Source organism: Lipophrys pholis, assembly GCF_963383615.2.
Source record: "Lipophrys pholis genome assembly, chromosome: 9".
Classification (NCBI taxonomy): Eukaryota; Metazoa; Chordata; class Actinopteri; order Blenniiformes; family Blenniidae; genus Lipophrys; species Lipophrys pholis.
In genome coordinates this window covers 30,803,395-30,826,644 of record NC_137639.1, presented here as the reverse complement: position 1 = coordinate 30,826,644, position 23,250 = coordinate 30,803,395, and the positions used below count along the sequence as shown (strand labels likewise).

The window sequence follows — 23,250 nt, the reverse complement described above, 5'->3', positions numbered from 1 at the left end:
TCCCTAATTTATTGGCATTAAATATTCCAGGGAAGAGTCTGGTGCTAGCTGCTGGTAGTTTGGTAGTTTGGTTGTTTGATGCAAGCTGCTGGTAGTTTGGGAGTTTGGTTGTTTGGCTCTAGCTGCTGGTAGTTTGGTAGTTTGGCACTATCTGCAAGTAGTTTTGTAATTTGGTAGTTTGGCGTTAGCTGCTGTTAGTTTGGTAGTTTGGCACTATCTGCAAGTAGTTTGGTAATTTGGTAGTTTGGTTGTTTGGCGTTAGCTGCTGGTAGTTTCGTCGTTTGGTTGTTTGGCGCTAGCTGCTGGTAGCTTGGTCGTTTGGTAGTTTGGTATATTTGGTTGTTTGACGCCAGCTGCTGGTAGCTTGGTCGTTTGGTAGTTTGGTATATTTGGTTGTTTGACGCCAGCTGCTGGTAGCTTCGTCGTTTGGTATATTTGGTTGTTTGGCGCTAGCTGCTGGTAGTTTGGTTGTTTGGCGCTAGCTGCCGGTAGCTTGGTCGTTTGGTAGTTTGTTATATTTGGTTGTTTGGCGCTATCTGCCGGTAGCTTGGTCGTTTGGTAGTTTGTTATATTTGGTTGTTTGGCGCTAGCTGCCGGTAGCTTGGTCGTTTGGTAGTTTGTTATATTTGGTTGTTTGGCGCTAGCTGCCGGTAGCTTGGTCGTTTGGTAGTTTGTTATATTTGGTTGTTTGGCGCTAGCTGCCGGTAGCTTGGTCGTTTGGTAGTTTGGTATATTTGGTTGTTTGGCGCTAGCTGCTGGTAGTTTGGTTGTTTGGCGCTAGCTGCTGGTAGCTTGGTCACCAGCTGCTGGTAACTTGGTCGATTGGTATATTTGGTTGTTTGACGCCAGTTGCCGGTAGTTTGGTCATTTGGTAGTTTGGTATAATACAATAAACAATACAAAAACACACTAATGTGAGGAAACACTGACGTCCAGTGACGCGTCAATAGATACAAAATATGAACAAAACAACAGTTAATCACTAAAACCTTCTAATTAAATGAAAAAGATTCAAACTAAGATAAATATTCAACTGAATTGTAAATACTACAATGAAGTTTTAAAATAAGTTCAGGTTGCATTTTTCCCACTTTAGAAGTGGAAACTTTCCCACTTCCAAGTTACCAATAATTAATGGTTTTGAGTTTCTAACACTGAAACCAGATAAAGTTTCTTCATTATAAAGACGAAAACTTTCACATGTAGTATCTTTCTCAATTGGGAGTGGAGAACACACACACACACACACACACACACACACACACACACACACACACACACACACACACACACACACACACACACACACACACACACACACACACACACACACACACACGGAGTCGTGATTCGAAGCTCTGCACGAGGACACGAGCAGTTTTGATTGACAGGTGTGACCCGTGCAGGGGGGAGGGGCCGGAACTTCCACGGTGTGCACGTGAGTCTCGGGGCCATCACACACGCACGCGCACAGGGATGCGAGGCTTTCCTGATGACGTCGACAAGTTCAAACTGCGAATAAAAATTTTCAAATAATAGAAAATCTAAATCTCAAAAATAAATTAGATCGTTTAGTAATGTTTTATTTAAAAATACTTCAGTAAGGGTAAAGAATACTCCTTAAAATTAAACTAACTTCTTTTTTGTTTTAGGATTTACCCCGGAATTAATAAAGTGATTCAGTTAAAACAATAAACAAACAGTAAAGTTGCAAAGCTATTTTTCTGAAAAAAGAACTTTTAAAACACGTTTCAGTACTTTGTTGAGTAACAATTTTTTGTTGAGTAACAAAATGTTGAAAAAATACTCAAGTAACAGTACAGGCAGTCCAAAATATTAATTCCTTTTTTGTCTCTATTGAAGTACTCTGTCAAAAAGTAACCAAACGTATTGGAGTTTGGAATATATATATATATTAACACGGATTAATACATATATATATATATACATACATATATATATATATATATATATATATATATATATATATATATATATATATATATATATATATATATATATATATATATATATATATATATATATATATATACACACACACACACACACACACACACACACACACACACACACACACACACACACACACACACACACACACACACACACACACACATCGAGAGCTTCTATACATTTGTACTCACAGTTCTCAACAGGTACATTTTTAAAACTTTCCTTTAAATGTTAAATCTTTTAAACAAAAAGATCTCCCTGAGTCAACACTGAGTACTTTTCCAAAAGCTGTAGTACCGTGAGTAATTGTAACGCGTTACTTCTAGTGGTGCTCTGTGATGTTGTTTGGAGCGTTTAAGTCTCAGAGTGACTTCACTTCCCAATTTAGAGAGCGAGAGAGAGAGGGGGGGGCAGAGAGAGAGAGAGAGAGAGAGAGAGAGAGAGAGAGAGAGAGAGAGAGAGAGAGAGAGAGAGAGGTGAAAAAAACTTGCCATCCGGTTTTGGTCTGTGAGAAAAAAAAGCGCAATGGTTTTGCGCCATCGAGCCGATGCGTCGCTGCACCAAGTGAACTGAGGCTTTCGAGGCCAAACTGTCAGAAATCTTCTCCCGGGGACTAAATGTTGGATCCGCACTGATGGACTGCACCATAAAGGTGGGTGTCGGTCCGAGTGCGGGGTTTCACCGCACCGTGCGCGCACCGCAGCCGCCCAGCCGCCCGCCCGCCCGCCCGTGCGTGCGCGCATGCAGTCTCCCCACTCTTTCCTTCTGCGACAAAATTTCCTCTTCCTTCCCGTTCGTGGTTGTATGTCGGCGCTATAATAACACAACTAACCGCTACATCTTTACACTCACGTTAAAACACGAATCGGTGTGCGGCGCCGCGCGCGGAGGCGGATTAACACACTTTAAGAAAAAAAACAAACTAAAATCTTCTTTTAACTGTCGAGCTTCTCCCGCACTAAATCTGCGGAACCGCAAGAAAACAGAAGATGAGGCACAGAAAGTGAGTTTTCCACACACTTCTTTTTTTTCTTTTGCGGATTTTTGAGTTGTTGGGTTTTTATTGCGTGAAGTGCGGGGATGCGTCGGTTGGCAGGTGTCCCTGAATGCGTCACGGAGCGGGAGGACATTTCATATTTCATCTCAATCCCCGCTGCACCTCGATCATCTCAACAAACACAAGCTACACTTTCCGTCTCCACCGTTCAACTTGTAAAAACACATAAAACGAACTTCTTTTCGTGTTTTTATCATTTTTAAAAACGTTTTTAACGTTGCGTAACGGGAACAAAACGGAGTTTTTAACTCGAGGACGCGCAGTAACGCACCGATTCAACCTCTTTGTTTCTACTGACATCTCACCGTTTTACTTTCATCCGTGTGCAGCATTAATTTAACAGGTTTCCGCTTAAATTAACACAGTTTGAGTTAAATTATGAAATAATGAAATAATGAAATAATCGCACGCCTATCCGCGTCCGCGTTGCGCAAAAAGAGCGGCCTGCGGATCGAGGCTTGATTTCAATTCTTTTCTTGTTCAGTTTCTACGTTTATATGAAAGCGAAGTGAATCGGGTTTTTTCTTCATATTTCAGGGCGCTGACTCACAATAAGAGGATATAAACAGACACGAAGCGCAACTTTCCATTTCGAGGCCTTAATTTGATTTTTTCTTTTTTTTTTTTCACGCCGTGTCTTTCCCAGTTTTTGTTGATCCTTCTGCCTCCTCCTTGTGGATTATCTTCAACGTTTTGTGTTGCTTATGTTTGTCCTGTTTTAATCCTGCGGCCTGTTAGTGAAATAATCTTTCGGATTATCTTGAGTTTGAGGTTCTGATCGAACTAACGGTTGTTCTGCTTCAGTGGCGTTAAAGTCATTATCGTCGCCCGGCGGACTCCCCAGAGCGGCTCTCTCTGGCTTTGCGTTGTTTTAAAAGTTAGAACCACTTTGAACTCTGTATTTTTCGTGGTAATTAATGTGACGCTAAAACACGAATGTTTGCGTTTCTTCCGGGGTTTAAAATGAACGCAAACTTTAACATAAACGTAAATTATGAGGCTTCTAGGGTTCAATAATTTAATCTTTAATCTGATACTTGTACATTGGATTACAGTTGATTGGTGAACCGAGAGAAGGACCATTTTGTTTAGTGTGTCACGTCTTCAGAAATCTGAGATCACATTATGTCATTTGGATTGTTGCTGCATGTGAGTTGTTATTCTCCAGATTAGTAATCTGCAGGTTGGTTGTAGCGATGAAGGCCCCTGCGGAGTGTTCCTCCTGTTTGAATTCTCCTCTGCGTCTGTTCTGAACCACATGATTACCGTCCTGCGCTGCGCGGCTGTGGATTATTGTGTTTGAGGTTATTTTAGGAGTAATTTATAGCTGCAAACGGGAGCACTTGTCAGGTGTCGTTATCTGAACTCTGCAGGCTTCCTGTCACAAACCTCAGACTTTCCGCACACGTTTCCTGCCCTCTGGACCAGAAAAAAAAAAAACTCTCACAAACTCAGCAAAGCTTCGTTAGAAAGCGATAAATGTTAGTTTAACCCGGGGCCGAGGAGGGAGGGAGGGAGGGAGGGAGGGAGGCCGGCCTGCGCGCTCGGGCAGCTGTGCTCGTGCTCCGGGCTCCGTGCTCCTGGCCTGCACGCACCGAGCACCAGGCCCCGGACTGTGCGCTACGAGCTCCAGGCAGTGCGCTCCGGCCTCGGGGCTTCATGCTTTGGGTCTGTGAGCACCGTGCACCAGGGTCCGAGCACCGTGCACCAGGCCCCGGGCCCGGTGAGCTCCAGGCTCGAGGCCGTACGCGGCCCGTGACGTGGACAAGCCGTGCCGCAGACACAGCTGCTGTTTGTCTTTTGTAAAATCCGCTTGCCTTCAAACTTTTACTTCTGCTTTTTGTCTCCCGCAGCTTGCTTCAGACAGTGAACACAACGAGCAGCAGCTTTACACAACACACACACACACACACACACACACACACACACACACACACACACACACACACACACACACACACACACGCACACACACACACACACACACACACACACAGGAATTATATCAACCACATTTTTAAAGAGATGTGTTGAACATAAAAATGCGTGGCGACTTTAAAATGTGATTTACAGTTTGTTTTAAAGCGGCAGTTTATCCTGTAATTTAAACTTACAACAACAACAACAACAATAATAATAATAATAATAATAATAATAATAATAATAATAATAATAATAAATTAAACCACGTAATAATAATAATAATAATATTATTATTATTATTATTATTATTATTATTATTATTATTATTATTATTATTATTATTATTATTATTATTATTATGTGGTTTTTTAATTGAACTGTAAAACAATCTCGGCCAAACAACAGAAACAAGGGACACTTAAGAAGGACAGAACTGTTCCTAAAGAACAAATTAAAATCACAACTTTGTATGAAAAGAGTCATTTATTAAAACCATCAATGTTTTAGTTTTGACATAAAACCTCTGTCACCTTTCTGAGGACGTGACTATATTAATCGGGATTAAATTGGTTCTTAATCCCGTCCCTGCAGAGTTTCGAGCAGGTTTGTGTTGCTGAACATTTGACAGTTTGAAGTCGATGAGAAAAGCTGATCTGCTGCTTCATCTCTGCAACTTTCAACCACATCCTCCGTTCAGCTGAAGCCAACGACTTCCACCACTTTCTCTGAATCCAAAACAAAGTCTTTCTCTTCCTTTTATGAAAAAGGAAGAGAAAGACTTTCAACTGGAGAACCTTCAGTAGCGGATTTCTACACTCTTATTGGCCAATTTACGCTTCACTCCTGTTAGCATTAGCATTAGCATCAGGAGAGCTTCTCTCACGCTTTCCTCTGCTGACTGTTAGCTTCAGCATCAGCAGAGCTGCAGCCTCCCTCCACCCCGCTCAGTAAACATGCTGTTAGCATTAGCATTAGCAGAGCTTCATTCTCCCCTGCTCAATAAACTAACTGTTAGCATTAGCAGAGCTGCCGTCTCCCCGCTCGGTAAACAAACGGTTAGCATTAGCATTAGCAGAGCTTCTGTCTCCCCTGCTCAGTAAACGTGCTGTTAGCATTAGCAGAGCTTCTGTCTCCCCCGCTCAGTAAACAAACGGTTAGCATTAGCATTAGCAGAGCTGCTGTCTCCCCCGCTCAGTAAATATGCTGTTAGCATTAGCATTAGCAGAGCTGCTGTCTCCCCCACTCAGTAAACAAACTGTTAGCATTAGCAGAGCTGCTGTCTCCCCCGCTCAGTAAACAAACTGTTAGCATTAGCATTAGCAGAGCTTCTGTCTCCCCCGCTCAGTAAACATGCTGTTAGCATTAGCATTAGCAGAGCTTCTGTCTCCCCCGCTCAGTAAACAAACTGTTAGCATTAGCATTAGCAGAGCTGCTGTCTCCCCCGCTCAGTAAACAAACTGTTAGCATTAGCATTAGCAGAGCTGCTGTCTCTCCCGCTCAGTAAACAAACTGTTAGCATTAGCAGAGCTGCTGTCTCCCCCGCTCAGTAAACAAACTGTTAGCATTAGCATTAGCAGAGCTGCTGTCTCTCCCGCTCAGTAACCATGCTGTTAGCATTAGTAGTTTTAGTCACAAGCAGTTTTTGTAAAATGTCTTGTCATATATCTCACCCCTGGACAAGAGGCTGTAATGACAAAGTAATATTTAATAGTTTATGGACAAGGCTGAGTTTTATGAGATCTTTTTCCTCGGCGGTAAACTACAAAACGACCCTCAATAGAAGACGTCTCTCTGACGGCGCCGCTGAATCTGATCCCAGAGTTGTAGTGGGCGTTTTGTGGCGTCGGCATGAAAGAGTTTAGAAAAGTGGAAACGCTCGTGTGTATGTGTGTTTGTGCAACCGAGCCGTGATGCAACCCGGCGGAGCTGCTGACCGGAGGGCGAGCCGGGCGGCGGCCCGGAGGCTCACTGGGACTCCAGCAGAGTCGTGGGGGCGGAGCTGCTGCCGCGCGGCGCCAATGTCGTGCTGCTGAACGTGTTGTTTTTTTTTTTTCTGTGTCACTCAGCAACGAGATGGAGCCGAGCAGGCAGGAAGTCAGTTTGTGGCATCGGCGGTCGAGTAAATCAACCCCAAAGGGGGCGGAGCCTCAGATTGTTGGGTCTTTAACATGAGTTCGAGGAAAACAGCAGGTTGATCGTCACGAAGGCAGAAGAAGAATTTCCAGAAAGCAAAAGAGCTTTTATATCAAATAAACCTGATCTGGAGCATTTTAATACCATTTGGAGCTGGAATGCACATTTTAGGTCACCTCTTCATAGTCCATCCATCCATCCATCCATCCATCCATCCATCCATCCATCCATCCATCCATCCATCCGTCCATCCATCCATTCATCCGTCCCTCCATCCATCCATCCATCCATCCATCCATCCATCCATCCATCCATCCATCCGTCCCTCCGTCCCTCCATCCATCCATCCATCCATCCATCCGTCCATCCCTCCGTCCCTCCATCCATCCATCCATCCATACATCCATACATCCATACATCCATCCCTCCGTCCCTCCATCCATCTATCCATACATCCATCCATCCCTCCCTCCCTCCATCCATCTATCCATACATCCATCAATCCTTTCGTCCCTCCATCCCTCCCTCCCTCCCTCCATCCATCCCTCCTTCCCTCCATCCAACTATCCATACATCCATCCATCCCTTCGTCCCTCGATCCCTCCCTCCCTCCCTCCCTCCATCCATCCATACAACCATCCATCCATCGCAACAACGGAGAAATGAACAAATCCATCAAGTGACGCCACAGAGAGGGAGGCGGGGTTATAGGTCGAGAGGCGGGGTCATGACATCATCGCTTTCAGCTAATGTGCGTCCACACATCAAACCTGAGGCGGCGTTTTCCAATTTCTCTAGTCTGGGAACTTTTTAAAAAACAACATCAAAAAGACAGTTTTCAGGCTCCTAAAACGCCGCGTCGTGTGGATGGTTGGACAGAAACCATGGTTACATGCAACAGCGCTGTCATGTGGGCGGGGCTTTGATGGTAGCTAACCTTGCGAATCAGAAGAAACAGACGCAGAAAGAAAACGTTGGAAAATGTCTTGCAGGCAGACGTGGAGTCGAGAGGAAGGTTGTTTTGGCTACCCATTAGCCACGAGCTAATTAGCATAGCCACCATGGGCTAAAGCATCTGGGCAGACCAATCACTGGGCCGTGTTTCTGCTTCACTCTCTGGTCAGTGTTTGTTTCGGGCGACAGCGCCCCCAAACCAGATAGTAGTGTAACTGCATGATATTTTCCAGGTGGTCTGATCTGATCTCAAAATGCAGCGTGAACGTAAACCGAAGCAAATGAAGCGGTGAAAGGGTTGTTGTTTCAGGAGTAGTTGTTTCAGTAGTAGTTGTTTCAGGAGTAGTTGTTTCAGGAGTAGTTGTTTCAGTAGTAGTTGTTTCAGGAGTAGTTGTTTCAGTAGTAGTTGTTTCAGGAGTAGTTGTTTCAGGAGTAGTTGTTTCAGGAGTAGTTGTTTCAGTAGTAGTTGTTTCAGTTGTTGCTGTTTCAGTCATTGTTTTATTTATTGTTGTTTCATTCGTTGTTGCTGTTTCAGTTGTTGTTGTTTTGTTGTTTCCATTGTGGCTAATGGTTTGGTCATTGTTGTTTCAGTTGTTGTTGTTTTGTTGTTTCCATTGTGGCTAATGGTTTGGTCATTGTTGTTTCAGTTGTTGTTGTTTTGTTGTTTCTATTGTGGCTAATGGTTTGGTCATTGTTGTTTCAGTTGTTGTTGTTTTCATTGTGGCTAATGGTTTGGTCATTGTTGTTTCAGTTGTTGTTGTTTTGTTGTTTCTATTGTGGCTAATGGTTTGGTCATTGTTGTTTCAGTTGTTGTTGTTTTCATTGTGGCTAATGGTTTGGTCATTGTTGTTTCAGTTGTTGTTGTTTTGTTGTTTCCATTGTGGCTAATGGTTTGGTCATTGTTGTTTCAGTTGTTGTTGTTTTGTTGTTTCCATTGTGGCTAATGGTTTGGTCATTGTTGTTTCAGTTGTTGTTGTTTTGTTGTTTCTATTGTGGCTAATGGTTTGGTCATTGTTGTTTCAGTTGTTGTTGTTTTCATTGTGGCTAATGGTTTGGTCATTGTTGTTTCAGTTGTTGTTGTTTTGTTGTTTCCATTGTGGCTAATGGTTTGGTCATTGTTGTTTCAGTTGTTGCTGTTATGTGGCTGTTTCTGTTTTTGTTGTTATTCGCTGTTGTTTCATTCGTTGTTGTTTCAGTGGTTGTTGTTTTATTTGTTGTTGTTTCAGTTGTTGATGTTTTATTTGTTGTTGTTTCAGTCATTGTTGCTGCTTTACATATTTAAAGATTGTCCGGTTGCCAAACTGGCCTGATTGTCGGTGAAACGAGTTGCTGATGAATCTTTGTTTTCCTCTGATCAGTGAAAGTCCAGTGATCTAATTCAGACCAGACTAGAAGAACACGATCATCAAGTCTGGATCCAGAACCCAGAACTAGACCAGGGTCAGAACGGGACGAGAACAAGGACTAGAACCAGATCAACACTAAAACAGAACCAGACTACAACAAGTTCTGATTAGTGAAGTAAAAAGTTTTGAGTATTTTGTCATTATTGCAGTAAAACCTGTGTTGTTCTGAAAAAACGAGTCGGAGGAACAAAAATCCTCCTGAAGTTTTTCATGCGACTGAACGTCGTGTCCTCGTGAGAATCTGCTGCTGTTGGTTTGTTGGGTCCTGCTCTCACTCGACTGTTTCACTTCTGTAAAACAGAAGAAAAAAAAAAAAATGGAGGCGGAGGAGGAAAAGAGGGAAACGTTTCTCTGGTTCAGCCGAGGAAACAAACTTTTCTTCTGGTTAAAATTCTCTCCCCGTTGTTCACCTCCAGAGGTCGGTTACTGCCTTTCTCCATTCGGTGTAGACGTGTAAAACAAACACCTGTTGTCGATGGCTTGACGCGGAGGGTCAGTGGTTTGCACTGCTGCCTCACTTCATGGGAACCCGGGTTTGATTCCGGGCCTCAGGTTGCGTTTCCTCCATGAGCATCCATGGGTTTTCCCTGACAATTGGAACAACAGCAGTGTTGCGCTTTGTCGCCTCTGTTTTTAGCGCTAACTCGTGAGCAAACATAGTTACAGTTACTGGCGTGTCGGCGGGTCGGTCTCTTTAGATGTTGAGCTGCATTAGCATTGTTTGACGCTAGCTCGATCGCTATTTGACTGAACCCCTGTTTACTGGAGTCAGAGCCTCATTAATCGTCCTGACAGCAACAGGAATCACTGGAAGTGGCATTAGCATTAGCCTGCATCCACATGAGCTGTGGTTAGCATTAGCAACATAGCAGTTAGCTTCCCCCCTCTAATAGCTGTCTGCACGTTGGCAGATTATCTCAGCTTCTTCTTCTCAGTTCATTCATCTGTTTCTTCAAGAAGAGCAAACATCCAGATTATAGAGCATCTTCCTCCTCTAACACCCAGATTATTGAGCATCTTCCTCCTCTAACATCCAGATTATTGAGCATCTTCCTCCTGTAACATCCAGATTATTGAGCATCTTCCTCCTCTAACATCCAGATTATTGAGCATCTTCCTCCTGTAACATCCAGATTATAGAGCATCTTCCTCCTCCAACACCCAGATTATAGAGCATCTTCCTCCCCTAACATCCACCTTATAGAGCATCTTCCTCCTCTAACATCCACCTTATAGAGCATCTTCCTCCTCTAACATCCACCTTATAGAGCATCTTCCTCCTCTAACATCCAGATTATAGAGCATCTTCCTCCTCTAACATCCAGATTATAGAGCATCCTCCTCCCACAACTTGATGTAACTTCAACTGAGTATGGAGGAAATACCAAACTGTGTGCCATGCTGGAGTTTACAATGTGAAGGAAACAATGGAGCTAAAAAAACAACACACACACACACACACACACACACACACACACACACACACACACACACACACACACACACACACACACACACACACACACACACACACACACTTCAATCAGAGCTCTGTCGGGGAGGGGGGGGGGGGGTAGTGGGGGGGTGTTGTTTTCCAGCCTCAGTGACCCACATTCCCCGTGTTTCCTCCCCTGAGCCTGAAGGTTCCTGACCACATGGCGGCCGCCTTCCTGCAGGCCGTTCAGAGCGCGGCGCTGACGTACGAGGCCCCGAGACAATGGTGGCTCCTCCACACACACACACACACACACACACACACACACACACACACACACACACACACACACACACACACACACACACACACACACACACACACACACACCAGTCGTGTGGTTAAAGCGGAGGCTCGGGGGCTTAGTCGTCACCCCTGAAGGGGCACTGCCGGGTTCTAAAGGTAGAAAAGAAAAATTATCAAAAAGTTTTCTATTGAATAATAATAATAATAATAATAATAATAATAATAATAATAATAATAATAATAATAATAATACAAACGTTTGACATATTTCCTGCTCCTTCTGGTAATTCATTTGAATTTCACATGAAATTATTCAATTCAATTCAATTGTGACAGAAAAACAACATGTAAAATCTTTTAATATATTTTCAACACCAAATCGCGAACAAGAAGTAGGGGCCCTGGGCTGGAGGTTCTGAAGGCCTGGAGAGGCTGAGGGGCTGAAAGGCTGGAGGGGCTGAGGGGCTGGAGGGGCTGGAGGGGTTGAGGGGCTGAGAGGCTGGAGAGGCTGGAGGGGCTGGAGAGGCTGGAGGGGCTGAGGGGCTGGAGGGGCTGGAGGGGTTGAGGGGCTGCAGGGGTTGAGGGGCTGAGAGGCTGGAGAGGCTGGAGAGGCTGGAGGGGCTGAGGGGCAAGTGCTTCTCTCCCCGGGGCTTCTCAGACCTCTGTCAGCTCTCATATTGATTTACAGCCTTACAAAATTTCATTTGATCCCAATAACTGTTTATGTTCCTCTCCAGACATATAGCATCTAGCATATAGCATATAGCATATAGCATATAGCATATAGCATCTAGCATATAGCATATAGCATTTAGCCTGCTTCTCTTCGCCATCACTCACGGACGGTTTAGAAAACAATTTTTTTCACGGCAATAAATTTCGATATGTTAAAGTGAATGTTTTTGGTCCAGTTTGGACAATTTTAAATGGGTGATGGGGCAGGTGACTCCAGGTGACTGCAGGTGATGGGCCAGGTGACTGCAGGTGACTGCAGGTGACTGCAGGTGATGGGCCAGCAGGGGGCAGATGGGGTCAACGACCCCCGGTGACCTCAGCTCACGTTTTGATGAAGCCGTGCGTCTCTCACAGGAAGCTCTGTCCGTGGTCAGCGAGGATCAAACCCTCTTCGAGCCGCCGCCGCCGTACACCGCCGGTGTCCCCCCGCTGCACATGAAGGTCGAGATGACGTCGCCCGCCGGCTACGGAGCGCCCCCTAAATCAGAACCCGAGCCCACCGACATAGAGTGGGCGGGGCCAGCCGCACAGAACCCTGGGAAAAGAGGGGAGCACGTCAATGGGACCAGGTGGGGATACAGAAGGGCTACCAACTACACCAGTTTTAACTTTTTCACGCTAAAATTCAGCATTTTGTTAGTAAGCAAGCTGAAGACCATTTTATCTGACAGGGAGCACGTTTGTTAGCTTGTTTGCTAACAAAATGGTTGCCTGTGACAGTTCTCTGTTGTGATCCGCACACCTGTACACTGTGTGACCCCTCCCCCCCCCCCCCCCACAGCCGCGAGTCCCCAGTGGACTGCAGTGTCACCAAGCGCTCCAGACACATGAGCAACGATGGCGGCGGCGGCGGCGGCCCGATGTCATATCAGACCTCGTACCCAGACCCCCGAGTCAGCCCGCAGACCATCACCCCCCCCACGGAGGAGAAGAGGGTCATCGTTCCTGCAGGTCGGTCTCACTTTCTCACTTTCAGGCTCCGTTTACTGAACAAGGTTTTCCCCTCAGAATTTTCCTACTAAAGCAAACAAACTGGTGACTTAAACATAAAGCACGTTATTACAGGAACTTAAGGAACGGCTCGTGTCCAAATCCTCCACCTACTGAATGATTGTTGGAAATATCCCAGGTCGAGCTTCCGCATCCAAAACGTCCGTCCCCCATTGTTCTCTACACACGTGTGTGTTTTTTCATTACAAAACAAACAAGACAGCGCCAACTAGTGGCCTGACATGCTCATGAACTTAAATGATAAATAAATGATAAATGGCCTTACTTATAGTCCAGATGAGTTTGAAAAGTGGATTTTTCCAATTTCCTGAGGAGAAAAAACGCTGATGTGTCATTGGTTTGGAGGTCTGGAGACCGAGACGCCTCCTTTCATCCTCGGAATGACTCACCGCTCCGACGACCAACGACACTTCGCTTCATTCAGACCTTCACACGGTGAAAACAGGAAACAACGACCTGGACGGGAATGGAAACAGACACTGTGAAAGGAGCAGCTGTGAGGATTTAACGTGGGAAATGAATGAAAAATAAACTGGATAGATAGATAGATAGATAGATAGATAGATAGATAGATAGATAGATAGATAGATAGATAGATAGATAGATAGATAGATAGATAGATAGATAGATAGATAGATAGATAGATAGATAGATAGATAGATAGATAGATAGATAGATAGACAGACAGACAGACAGACAGATAGATAGATAGATAGATAGATAGATAGATAGATAGACAGACAGATAGATAGATAGATAGATAGATCATATTCATATCGATATGAAGATACCAATAAAGAAAACTACAGATACAGTCACATCCAGGTCTGATTTGGAAACAGAGATTAAGATATCGATATTCACATAAGACCTACAGATAAACAGAAAGGAATATCTCATTGAAAGCCGAGCTGAAGATATCTTTTAAAGCTCTTTAACTGCAGATATTTCCCGCTGCTGGACTCGTGCTGCTCTGCACGTTTCACCAGGTGAAGCCGACGCCTAAAAGCTTCAGGTGAACCTGACGAGAATCGTCCGTGAATCACCGGCGTGGAAGTTTTCTGCCTCAGAATGTCCTGACGTGGCGTCACGTCAGCACGTGGGCACAGAGAACAATCAGGGCCTGAGGGCGTGCCCCCCTCCAACACTGCCCCCCCCCCCCCCCCCCCGCCCCAGACATTACAAGCCACTCACCGCCATTGTTTTCCACTTCCTGGAATCCAAACTCATACCGATTAATGGCTCCAAAATAATGCTGGAGGCCATGACGCAGTAAAAGCCACTGTGGAAAGTTACTGAGGACATTTTTAGTTACTGGTGTTCAACTTAAACACTCCAACTCAAATTAAATACGCGCAGACGAGTCTATCTTTCTGTCCAATTTGACATTTTAAAGGGAGGTAAGATTATAATTAAATGTTTTCTAATGTTCAACTTTCTCCATCTGATAATTTTTTTTTTTTTAAATTAAAAAATACAGAAATCACTTCAACCTAATATTTAAATTTTCATTCAGTAAAACATCCCAACTCTTCAGGAGTCAGGAAGTGTGTGTGTGTGTGTGTGTGTGTGTGTGTGTGTGTGTGTGTGTGTGTGTGTGTGTGTGTGTGTGTGCTTTCAGTACTAAAACTAAGTAACAGCACCCACTAGTGGCCCAACATGAAAACTACATTGTTTTCAGTGTTTCTGCCGTTGCCGTGGAGACGGACATCATTTTTACTGTGTAAATGTGAAACTTTTCTCGTACGGAAACACAAAAACGATGCGTTTTCACCTGAAACGTTGTCATGGAAACAAAGCCTTGATGACCCAATTAGTTGTCTAATGCTCCTGCAGTACTTTTTGATTTGGGCCAGTAACTTTACCTTTTGTGGCCTCGTTCCAACTTTTTTGAGACGTGTCTCTGCAGTCACCTTTACAATTAGAGCAGATTTTCAATTTACTAGTGAGTTCATATTTGTTACATTTTCAGTATTTATTTATTTTTTATCCGACATGTTAGTATTAAAGTTCTCCTCCTCCTCCTGTTCTCCTCCTCCTCCTGATCTGGTCGGTCCAGAAACCTTCAGTATTCTAAGTTTCCAGCGCCTCCTTGATTTTCCTCCATTTGAATATTGGATCATAGGAGCTGCATTCAGAATCTGCTGTGTCTGTGTGAGCTGGACTGGCTCCGCCCACACATGCCCATCTTGGGAAGAGGAGGAAGTACTTCCTCTCGTGGTGCCATGTGCCAGAGCAGAGCTGTCTAATTGTGGGAGGAGTCAAAGGGAGGGCCTACCTTGATTGGGATTGGCTAAACCCCCGATGACACTATACAGGGTTTGATTTCTGATTGGCTGGTTGGAGCAACACACTTTTTAAAACCTGAAACAAGCCAGGGAGAGAGAGGACAGACTGTCTTCACTTCTGGGACGTCAGTCCAGGTATGGGGACGAGTAGTACTGCTGGAGAACCTTTAGGAAGTTTATTTTGCAGAATATGTCCCTTTAATTAGGGAGATTGAAGCCTTGAGATATAATGCTCCTTTTTTTAATCACCATAATTTATTAGTTTTATTATTATCATTAGTTTTCAATAAACATCAAATTTTAGAAGTTGTGCGAGTGTCCAAACATGTCAGCCTTTACCAAGTTAGTGTAACCTGCTGGAGAAAGTCGGTGCTGTGCAGCCACTCACCCCCCACCCCCCCCCCACCCTGCGTCTCCAGATCCCGAGGTGTGGACGCAGGACCACGTGCGACAGTGGCTGGACTGGGCCATCAAGGAGTACGTCCTGGAGGAGGTGGACGTGGTTCTGTTCCAGGCGCTGGACGGGAAGGCGCTCTGCAAGATGACCAAAGACGACATGATGCGACTCACGTCGGCCTACAACGCAGACATCCTGCTGTCACACCTCAGCTACCTCCGACAGAGTGAGACTGAACCTCAGACGCTCTGTAATCTGATGTTAGAGGAGGAAGACGCTCTGTAATCTGATGTTAGAGGAGGAAGATGCTCTATAATCTGGATGTTAGACGAGGAAGATGCTCTATAATTCTGATGTTAGCTCTTCTTAAAGAACAGAGTTATGCAGAGACTAACCAGCTGATAATCTATCAACATGCAGACGGTTGTTGAAAAGAGAAGCTAGCTGCTATTTGAGCACAGTTAGCATTAGCTATTTTAGATTAAGGCTAACGGCTAACGGCTAACGCTACGTACATGAGGGCCGAGGCACACAGGTCACGTTGGATTTTCTTCTATTTTGCAGGCAGCCCGACGTTCTCGTACCCCACCACCCCCTCCAACAACACACCGCCTCCTCCCCCTCCCCCCCAGCCCAGACTACAGGTGAAAGCAGGTGAGACATCGTGGGTCTATGATGGGGGGGGGGTCTGTGTTGATTGGTCTGTGCTGGTGGGTCTGTATTTGGGGTGAAGTCTTGGTGGTGGGGGGGGGCCTGTGTTAGGGGGGTTTGCTGTAGGGTTTGGAGACCTCTGCTGGTGAGGGGTTTGTGTTGGGTCGCCTGGTCCTGGTGGGTGTTGGGGGGGGGGGGTCTGGAGACATCTGCTAGAGGCACCACAGCAGAGCGTCCCCAAACAGCTGCAGGAGCCTCAGTGAAGTTTCAGTCGTGAAAACAGTCGGGTGTCAGGGCCGTCCGACGGTTTCTGAAGCCAAGCAAGAAGCTCGAGACGAGAGAAAAAGCTGTGAACAGCCAGTTTCAGGCAGGAAGCAGCTGCACCGACAGAGGAAACGGGGGGGTGAGGGACCCGCTCAGGGGACACAGTCTGGTGGTCCAAACAAAAGAGTCCTCACCCAAGAAGCTGCAGGTCATCTTCAGAGCTCCAGTCTTATCGCCAGCAGCTTCCTTCCTGTCGCACTGTCAACGTCTCACCCGCCATGTTTGTTTGACCAGAGAGCGGCTTCGAGGAGATCGGCCGCCGTAACAGCTGGACCACCAACACCATGACGGCAGGACCCAAAGGTACCGACACTCGGCCGGCGCCAGCCTCCATGACTTTCACAATCAACCTCAAGTTCAAGCAGATCTGCATCATGTAGAACAAGTTTCAGTGATACGTTTGAATTGTTATACATTTATTCTCTTTTGTTTGAACTGCAGATCATCTGTACATATAAATACTGAGACGCAGGTCCAGGAGGGTTCGGATGTGACATAATCTGCTGAATCATATAAAACAGAATCTGAATTCAGGTTTACACAAACAGTCCAATGAAAATGCTTTTCCATTTTCATTGAAGAAAGATTTCACATTTACGTGGCAACATTTTGTAAACAATGTCTTTTTCAATGGAGATGGCAGAAACACTGAAAAGATGAAGTTTTCATGTTGGGCCACTAGTTGACGCTGTTTGTTTTTGTAAAGAAACCACACACACACACATGAAGCAGAGAACAATGAGCACTAAACATTAACAATAGGAGAACATTCTAGTGCACAGACCATCAAGTTGGATTGCTATTACAGTGACTGTCAAAATAAAAGTCCAGTAGTATATGGACTGGGTGTCATGACACCACGGAGGAAACTTTGTTCTGATTGGTTCTACTGAGCATGTGCAGAACTACTGGTTACTAGCAAGGTGGCAGCCAGGACCAGGAGCAGCGTCTTTACCTTACACACAGTCGGAGTGTTTCCATAAAGTTGTGTTTTCAGTCACTCTGAGCAACGTTGTCATGGCAACAGAAACACAAAACACGTGAAGGTTTTTCTTTTTTTTACTTCGAAATCACTGGCGTCTAATCAGGGCCTCATTTGAAGTGATTATTAATATTTTAATCCAATAAATGAAGCTCATTGAGGCAAACGAGCCCCTCAAAGACTCCATGAAGAGCATGAACAACATGAAGAGCTGGAAGCACACGAACAGCCTGCAGTCTGGGAGAACGCAGATCCTATTAATTAATTAGACTAAGAGCAGCGGTGGTTCACGACCCCGAAGGCTTTTCACAGGGCAAAGTAAAGGAGCGAATGATCAGTGTGGCTTTGCCTATGAAAGGATGAACCCATTAAAAACAAGACATTTTGATAATAAATCAAGTTTAATTCACATTTGTTCATGAAAACAGTTGAATCTGTGAACAAAAAGTGTTTTTCTTCTTCTCTACAGCTCCACCTGGTCTTATTCTGTTCAGTTATCTCCAATTCAAACTGCAAACATATTTTAAAAAGGTTTGAATGGAACTCAACATAACTAATGTTATTTCTTTAAAATTCAATTCAAATATGTAAAGAATCACTTATACAATTTTCACTATCAAAGTTTCAAATTTACAATGAAAATGTGCAGAAAAAAAAATTATATTCATATCGGAGATTCTTCACACTGACAAATCACACAAAAACAAACAGAAAAAAAGTTTTTCGTTTAAATGTTCTTTTTTTTAAGCGCTTCAAGTATCTTTACACAGTTTCTGTGACACTAATGCTTTTCCAAAGAGAAATATGCAAAATAAGCAGAAAATCAAACACAGGAGGGAAACATTACCGTACTTTCTGGACTATAAGTCACTTTATTCAGTTTTTTTCTGGTCGTGTGACTTATTCTTTAAAATATACCTTTGCTTTCCATCTGTGACCACTAGATGTCTCTGTATGACAGCAGAAAGATGCTACAGTACCACAGAAATACCTCCGATGTTGCTGGATTAGACTGACGGAGCAAGAAAAACTTCTACAAAAATAAAAAAAAGTCTATAAATAGAATAATTCCGTGAAAGAATTCAAACTAAAAACAGAAAACAAGCTCAAGAGCAAATGGAGAAACGAAATATTTACCATGAAGAAAACAGGAACTATGGTAATCCCTGCTCTTTGCCTTCCAGGTTCTTCCCTGGAGCATCAGCACAGCTCGCGGGTCACAGAACCGACGCCCAGAGTGCTGCCAGGTACTTTTACCTGAAATCCTCACACTCAGTAAAACGTTCCACGTTAGTTCAGTTCCAGTGAAGAAACGAAAAACCTTCAAGGTGATAAAATAAGTTAGTATCATGGAATCAGACCAACATTTAAAGGGTTAATTTTCTTAAACTAACTGAGCGTTGGTGGAGGACTGAAATTATTTAGAATAGTGTCGAAAATAAAACGGTACAAAACAATGTTTGCGTCTTTAAAGCCTCGTCTCAGTGGAAATGTGGAATTATTTATGTTAATCTGATTAAATAGAAATACCACGTTTCACATATTCAAGGATTGATTTGATAAAAATCACCTTTTATAGATATTTTTGAATTCGCAGCGTGTGAACAAAGTGGGATGATAATGAAACTGAAACTCTTTAGCATGTAGCATGTAGCATGTAGCATGGCTTGGAGCTGAGCAGTTAAACTACCGAGCGACATCGGGCTAACCCCGCTGGTGACGTACAAACTATCGTCCTCCTCCCCTTGATATTTTGGCAGAAGATAATTTAGTCTTACGTTTGTTGTTCTCATTCATTTTAGAGAATCTCCAAACCATCGACGTCACTCGTCCTCTCGCTACCTGCTGCTCACGTTATTGACTCATGGCGTCACGTAAAACTCACCTAGTTGTATCGGTGATCTTACACGAGTGCGAGTACTCGGTAAAAAACAACAACAACTCAGTGTCTGGTATCAGTACTCGGTAAAGTATTGGACCGATACCAGTGTCTGGTATCGGTCCGATACTTTACCGAGTACTCGGTTAGTACAGTCTAACGTGAGCAGCAGGTAGAGAGAGAACGACGCACTAAAGGGAAATTCCTCAAACATCAGCCCAACTTTTAACCCGTCTCACGTGTATATTCTGGGGGGAAAATTTTAAATGTTCTTCTTCTAAAGACAAAAACATAAAAATTTCTTGTTCATGAACTCAAAAACAATCAAATGTAAAAAAAAAAAAATTGGCTTTTTTTTATTTATTGGCGTCTGTATCAAACATTGCTTTGAATGGCAGTTAAAACAAAAAAAAAAAAAAAGAATATGTACATTTTCCTAGTTTAATTTGTGCTTATTTTCATGGGTCAGATTTTCAAACATCTGAGCTCATTAACTTGAAGAACTTCAGGCGAAATGATTTGGTCTTCCCAACGATAACCAATAGGAGTCAGTAAAATGTGAAAAGTGTGTGAAGATCATGCGTTTGTGTCCTGGCAGACCCGTACCAGACGTTAGGACCCATCAGCAGTCGACTCGCCAACCCAGGTAAGAACATCGGCGCGGAACAGTCGGACCGACGAGGACGAGCTAAATGAGGCCTTTACACTGTCTGCTTTGGCAACGCGGGAAACCTCTCACACACTTCCTCTCTAAAATCACGCTTACGCTCCGACCGAATCCGGCTCCCCGCAGTGACTGTCTGCCTGCTGTTTCCTCACAGAAGGCCTCGGCCTGGCCTCGCCCAAGACCCGAACGGGCAAACAGAGCCCATACAAGCTCCCCGACCCCAGCGCTCACAGGCCCGTGGGTACGTTTCAGCCCGACGCCTGGCGCCTGCTCCAACACACACAGTGAAAAGGTCGCATTTGCCCGACGTGGCGTTTCCGGAGGCTTCCGCCGCTTAGCAGACGGACGCAGGAACTTACTTCTCTTTTGTTTTCAGTCAGAATCTGCTGCGAACTCCGCATGAGGTCTGAAGGCTAACTCCGGACAGGAGAAGCTAAATGCTAAATTAGCCACTTTAAGTCAGTTTTATCTCCGACACAGTAATCCGAAGACGCTTTACAGAGGAAAAACCAACTACGAGCAAATAGAGGAGGACGAGGAAAGAATAAAAAAAAACTCCTTTTTAAAAAAGGGATAAAACCTGCAGAACCAGAGTCAGGGGAACAGACTTCCTGCAGAACCAGGCTCTGCTGTTCTGGTTGGAGGTTCCAGGATAGAAAGAGACAAAACGTGACGACAGCATAGCGTCAGTTAGCTTGTTCGCTGTACTCTGTGTAGTCTCTTATTTAAGACCAAACTTTAGCATTGCTAAAGAACAAGCTAACGCGGATCATCTTTTAGCCCATTAGCTTGTTAGCTCCGTCACACTGGCTGGTCAGGAGGTTTAGTTCAGTTCTCATACTAAACATGAGCATGAAGGTATCTGAAAGAACGTTTTTAAGTACTTTCAAGAAAAACTAACCAAGAGGTAGCGTACCGTCAGCTAACGAGTTTATTGCTCCGCCCACACGAGACAAAACCACCGTTTTTCTTAAAAGGTTTCCCGTCCGTACAGGAAACACCTACTTAAAATGATGTAGAACATATGCCAGGCCTGTAGGTGGCGCTGTAACGCCGCCACAGAAATCCACCAGAAACAAAAGAAAACATGGAGCATAAAAAAAAATCCTCTTATTGCACAAATCCACCATGTTTCTCATTAAAGCGAAAAGCATCAGCAGCGCCACCTGGAGCAGGTAGTCCGCCATGTTGTTGTTGTTAAGTGAGAGGGGGGCGGGGTTATAGGTCGAGAGGCGGGGCCATGACATCGTCGTTTACGGCGAATGTGCGTCTTGTCCGTCCACACGTCAAAGCCGAGCTGCGCTTTCCCATTTCTCCACTTTAAAAAAAAAAAAACTAAAACGTTTTCAGGATCCTGAAACGCTGCGTCGTGTGGATGATCGGACTAACATGATGGTTACATGAAACGGTGTTGTCGTGTGGGCGGGGCCTCAGTTTTAAGAACTTAAACTATTCTCTAAAACGAGCCTAGGGTCAGTGTGAACCGTACAAGCAGGACCTGAACAAGCGGTAAAGACTTTACACTCCGTCGGAATCGAAGTAGAGACTCCTGGACCAGAACATGTCGGTCGCTCTGCTAGCCGTGTCGCTCTGTGACTCCGCCCTGCCGCCGCTGACCCCTCCCTTTTCTCCGCTCCAGGCTCCGGGCAGATCCAGCTGTGGCAGTTCCTGCTGGAGCTGCTGTCCGACAGCAACAACGCCGGCATCATCACCTGGGAGGGAACCAACGGCGAGTTCAAGATGACCGACCCGGACGAGGTGGCCAAGCGCTGGGGGGAGCGCAAGAGCAAGCCCAACATGAACTACGACAAGCTGAGCCGCGCCCTGCGCTACTACTACGACAAGAACATCATGACCAAGGTGCACGGCAAGCGCTACGCCTACAAGTTCGACTTCCAGGGCATCTCGCAGGCGCACCAGAATCACACCGCCGACGGGGGGATGGTGAAGTACCAGACGGAGATGTCCTACGTGCAGCCGTACCACAGCCACCAGCCAAAAATGAACTTCATGGGGAGCCACCCGGCGCCAGTGACCGTCTCCCCTGGAAACTATTTCGCTCCTCCGTCTACGTACTGGAACTCACCGAACAGCCCCATCTACCCGGGGTCGGCCATGACCAGACACCCGGCCACGCACTCCCACCTGAGCTCGTACTACTGAGGCCCCGCCCCCAAAACCACGAGAGGAACCAAAGTGTGCTGCAAAACCAAACGCACCTCCAATCCGGCGGCACCCGAGGGCGGCGGCGGCGGTGGCGCCGCGGCCAGTTTCGTAGAGGCATTACGACGTTTTCTTCCTCACTTCTGACCCACAAGGGACAAAACGTGACGGCGAACCAACTCTGGTATTGTACGTTTCCAGGAGTTTGGTAAATGTACCAATGACATACTGTATTAAATGTAATTCACTTGTTTTTTTTCTTATTGTAAGTACTTGATTTGTTCATTCCTGCTTCACGAAAGCTGTTGTAAAGACAAATGTTTTAGTTTAGGAGTAACTTTTTAATCCTGTTTCTATTTGTCACAGGTCAACGCCGCAGTTATCACACTTTGTAAAAGAGAAACTGTACAGAATATTGTCACATAGCAGCAACGCATGGAAGCTTGATGTAAAGCTAATAAATAACGCTTGCACCTATAAGACTTCACACACCCGTCTGTCATTTCATGTCAGCCGACCTTTAACCTTTAGGGTTCGGGGCAAAATCAACCTTTTTAAGCACGTGGTGCAACCCAACCAAAGAACGGCTTCTTTTGGCGTCGACCCCCCCAACGTAGGTTTGCGCCGACCCAAGTCGGCAAGACCCGGCTGAAGTTGGCGAAACCCAACTGAATTAGACCCCCCCCCCACCACCACCACCACCACCACCCCCACCCCGGTCCCTGAAGCCACAGTGAAAATCAGCTTTAATTCACCAAATTTATTAGTCAAAATCAAAGACGTCTTCAAATACTGTGCGAGGTTCGGTGGTCTCCATCTCCTCTTCCTCCTCCTCCTCCTCCTCCTCCTCCTCCTCCATCTCCTCCTCCTCCTCCTCCTCCTCCTCCTCCTCCTCCTCCTCCTCCTCCTCCTCCAGCACAGCAGAGCCTTTCACCTTCTCCTCACCTTCCTCCACCCACATCACT

The 23,250-nt window shown here is 45.0% G+C and overlaps 1 protein-coding gene across 9 annotated transcripts; it reads left to right on the top strand.

Moving 5' to 3' along the window:
• Nucleotides 1-2,421: 2,421 nt before the first annotated feature.
• Nucleotides 2,422-22,767, top strand: fli1rs (Fli-1 proto-oncogene, ETS transcription factor-related sequence). 9 transcript variants are annotated; one of them, XM_080470976.1, is made up of 10 exons: nt 2,422-2,626; nt 12,278-12,492; nt 12,705-12,874; nt 15,642-15,845; nt 16,184-16,273; nt 16,829-16,897; nt 18,761-18,823; nt 20,054-20,101; nt 20,277-20,363; nt 21,762-22,767. In XM_080470976.1, exons 1-10 carry the CDS (start codon nt 2,609-2,611, stop codon nt 22,283-22,285), a joined length of 1,488 nt encoding a protein of 495 aa, XP_080327102.1. In that variant the 5' UTR covers nt 2,422-2,608; the 3' UTR covers nt 22,286-22,767. The 9 variants fall into 9 exon arrangements, with proteins under 9 accessions (XP_080327102.1, XP_080327107.1, XP_080327105.1 ...); XM_080470977.1 differs by having other exon boundaries at nt 2,477-2,626; nt 20,280-20,363; XM_080470980.1 differs by lacking the exon at nt 2,422-2,626 and adding an exon at nt 2,773-2,977.
• Nucleotides 22,768-23,250: the final 483 nt, after the last annotated feature.